The sequence below is a fragment of the Cebus imitator genome, unplaced genomic scaffold, assembly GCF_001604975.1.
Source record: "Cebus imitator isolate Cc_AM_T3 unplaced genomic scaffold, Cebus_imitator-1.0 Scaffold38, whole genome shotgun sequence".
Lineage (NCBI taxonomy): Eukaryota > Metazoa > Chordata > Mammalia > Primates > Cebidae > Cebus > Cebus imitator.
Window position 1 is genome coordinate 3,581,629 of NW_016107353.1, and position 3,787 is coordinate 3,585,415.

At 47.5% G+C, this 3,787-nt stretch overlaps 1 protein-coding gene across 1 annotated transcript in view; it reads right to left on the reverse strand.

Annotated features, from left to right (window-relative positions):
• Positions 1-3,787, reverse strand: part of PM20D1 (peptidase M20 domain containing 1) — a 22,313-nt gene that overhangs the window by 11,129 nt on the left and 7,397 nt on the right. Inside the window, 6 exon segments of the mRNA XM_037737440.1 lie at positions 820-916; positions 1,286-1,397; positions 2,124-2,188; positions 2,312-2,422; positions 2,697-2,755; positions 3,234-3,309. Coding sequence (XP_037593368.1) covers positions 820-916; positions 1,286-1,397; positions 2,124-2,188; positions 2,312-2,422; positions 2,697-2,755; positions 3,234-3,309 — 520 coding nt within the window.

A 3,787-nucleotide genomic window follows, 5' to 3' on the forward strand; every position in this document is an offset into this window, starting at 1 on the left:
ATGAAGTTACTCTCTGTTGCCCAGGCTTGAGTTCAATAGTGTGATCTCGGCTCACGGCAACCTCCACCTCCCGGGTTCAAGCGATTCTCCTGTCTCATCCTCTCGAGTAGCTGGAATTACAGGCACGCGCCACCATGCCTGGCTAATTTTTTGTATTTTTAGTAGAGATGGGTTTTCACCATGTTCACCAGGGTGGTCTCGAACTCCCGAGCTCAGGCAACCCACCCACCTCAGCCTCCCAAGTGCTAGGATTACAGGCGTGAGCCACCATGCCCAGCCACAGAAAAGACTTTTTTGACCCTAAGAGGTAGCATGAATTTCTTTCTTTGCAGTGATCCTATGGCAATTTGTTCACCTCTAATTTTTATAATCATAGTCTAGGGTTGTGGCTAAAAGCACAAACTCGGGAACTAGACTGCTAGATGCATAATCTTGGGTATGCTATTTGATTGCTCTGGTACTCTGTACCTCAATTTTCACCAGTTAAATGCAGATTTAGGGTGGGTGCTTGTGAAGATTAAAATGTATGTACCTTAGAAAGGTGCCAAATACATAGCAAGCCTATTACATTTATATAATGTTATATATATAATGTCTTACTGCAGGTATTGCTATCATTATTCATACTCATCTTCCACTTCAGACCCCACATTCTCCCAAATCAGAGGTCTCCAATCCTAGTGAAGTACCTGTGCCTTTGAAAAATGTTGGCTGAACAAACAGGACACTGGACCAGCCGTAGGACTGCAACTAAACGTGGGCCCTGAGGGCTGCAACTCTCTGATGCTGAAAGAGTTGTCTGGAACATATGGTACATACCCCTTGGACTGTCTGTGCAGAGTGAATCCGGAAGTTGATTGTGGTCTGCGGGGGTGGGGGATGACATTCACCTGGAGAGAGAACCATAAAACCCTGGCTTGAAGCAACCTCAAATCTTCTGCATCTGATCGCTGATCAGGAAATGCTAATTTCCTCAGCTGAGGCGGAGCTGGCTGATTTGACTTAAGGACCCAAGGCTTAGCTTTTCTAATCTGCCTCTTGTCTTCTCTCAGCTAAGTGACATGTGGTTATATTCACAGCTGAAGGAGTGTCTCTGCTTTAAGCGAGACCTTCGTGCTTCTTGGTCCTGGAGGGCATCACAGAAATGTTCAGAGCAAGACTGCTTTCTCTGATCATCCAAATATCTCTGCTTTGGCCCCACGCTGTGCCATTAGAAGCCTTCCGTGTGCACTTTCTTTCCCAGCACACCCAGGACATTTCTGCAGCTGTTAACGTTAGTGCTTACTCAGGATGGGGCAGCCAGAGCCTCTGTTGGCCCTCATCATGTGGTAGCAGGGAGCTCATATCAGGTTTGATCCTTGAGGGGGATGAGAAGAACATATACTCCTCACATACTCCTGGTCACATGGGAACAAAAGAGTGACAGAAAAGTAACCTTCAGAGTAGGGAAAAGACCCTAGTGCTGGCCAGCACTGCGCCTGTTCTCACCTATTCCCAGCCAGTGGCTGAGCCAAGACAGAGGGATCTGGCTTGTTCTCTAGGGCTGTTAGTGTGTTTCTGAGACCCTAAGACCTTTGAGAGCTTGTTCCCACTTATCCTTGAGGCTGCTGAGCAATTGTTCTAACCAATCAGATAACCCCAACCAGGCGGTAATTGCCTCCCCATTCCTGACCCTCTAGCAGGGATTGGTGATTTCCCAGGTCCAGTTGTAAAATCTCACTTTTTTGCCTGACCAGGAGGAATCTGTCTAACTGGAGAACAGAATCAGGCTATGGAGGGATTGTTCCTTGGAGGTTGGGAGACTCCCTAAGTGCATAGCTTTCTTTGAACTCGTAGGGCGCAAAAAAGCACTAGGTCAGAGACAGGAGAACTGGGCTGCCGCAAATTAGCTGTTGCAACTTCTTTGTGCCTCTGTTTTCCCAACTGGTCACTGGGGCATACTCGTAGGGCTCTTAGAAGGCTCAAATGGAGTAACAAAGTATCCCGGGGGAATGAAAACGCCATTCAAATGTAAGGACACAGTGCTATTATTCTGATGAACACTACAGCTGACACGCTGGACACTCCAGTAAGTTATGCCAGGAATTAATTCAGAGGCATCATTCACTTATATACCAGATTACCAGAGCGCTTCAAGATCACAATGTACTCTAGGTGAATGGTGCCCCCTGGAGTTGTGCTGGTGGTACTGGCAGTTACAAGAATGGTCTAACTCCCTTCAAGATTTCAGAAAGGCCCATGTCACGGCGTGGCTAGGCTTGGATGCAGCTGACACACAGAGAAGGAGGGAGGAGCCAGAAGACAGAGCCACTATCTACTAGATAGAAACAGGGATGTTACCTTGACCCCTGCATTGAACATGGTGAGTGCCGTGGTAGTCCTGACCATTGCATTGGTTACGTAATTTCTCTCCAAATACCGAAAACGAAAGGACCAAGGTCAGATGTTAGAAAGAACCAATGGGGTGAAGGAAAGAGCAGAAACATTACCCACTTTCCTGAACCTTGGAGATCTTTAAGACTGAGAGACATCTTATGTCTCTCATTAAGACATGTCTTAAATATACACGCTTAGAGCGCAGTGTTTGGTGGCTGAAGGATGATTAGTACGGCTCAGTTAAGCCAAAGAGAGGGGACTGGGGGGTGGGTAGGTTTGAGGTAAGGGATGTGAAGGAAAGAAAGATAATACTTTACCTGCTTACAAGGGGTTTAGATAGCCACAGGTTGCTCAAGATTATATTGGCAGGGAAGGGAAGCTAGGAAAGAACAGGGTCAGCAGGATGTCAGAGGGGTCAGCACCACAGGGTCACCTCTACTTTAGCCTGAGTCTCTGAGACCTGGGTCTCTCTCTACTTCAGAATTGCCTCAGGGGCTCTTAGGGGTCAAGAGTGTTTCTAAGTTCAGTGAGCTCAATCCCTGCTAGAGGGTCAGGAATGGGGAGGCAATTACTGCCTGGCAGGGCTTATCTGATTGGTTAGAACAATTGCTCAGCAGCCTCAGGGATAAGTGACAACCAGCTCCCAAAGGGTGTATCAGGTCTTAGGGTCTCAGAAACACACTAACAGCCCTAGAGAACAAGCCAGATCCCTCTGTTGGCTCAGCCACTGGCTGGGAATAGGTGAGAATAGGCAGAGCACTGGCCAGCACTGGGGTCCTTTTCTTACTCTGAGGGTTACTTTTCTGTCACTCTTGTGTTCCTAGCTGACCAGGAGTATGCAATGCTTCTTCCCATACCTCATGTGCCAGTTGCCCCAATGTCGCCATCAATGACCAGCTTCCCAACATGTTAGGCAGTGGTGTCTGCTCCAGTCTGGAACAGAAGCAGAGTCCTCAAGACTTAGTGAACCCCAGCCAAAGATCAGTGGTCTGAAGAGGAGAAGGAGGGAGATAGAAGGAAGTTTCAACACTCCTGGCCAAGTGGTCTCCCATTCACTTCCCTACCACCTCCACCAACTCAACATTCTGAAGATCTCAAAACACCAGCAGGAGCTTTCCCTGTCTACTAAGTTCCCATTAGGGTCCCTCCTTCCTCCCTCTGCTGCTCTCCAGAATCCTCTGAGTTGTCAGTCTCCTGACAATTTGAATGAATATAACACCCCTTCCCACTTTGCTAAGAAAAACCAGCCAGGGGTGAGCTCTGCTGTCACAGATCCTGCTGTCCTCACACATAGCCAGCAGCTCTTGTTTATTTTTGTCCTCCTGCCAGGACAGGTACAGAATATCAACAGCTCTACCAGTCATTGCCAACTTCTGATTTCTTTCTTTCTTTTTTTTTTTTTTTTTTTTTT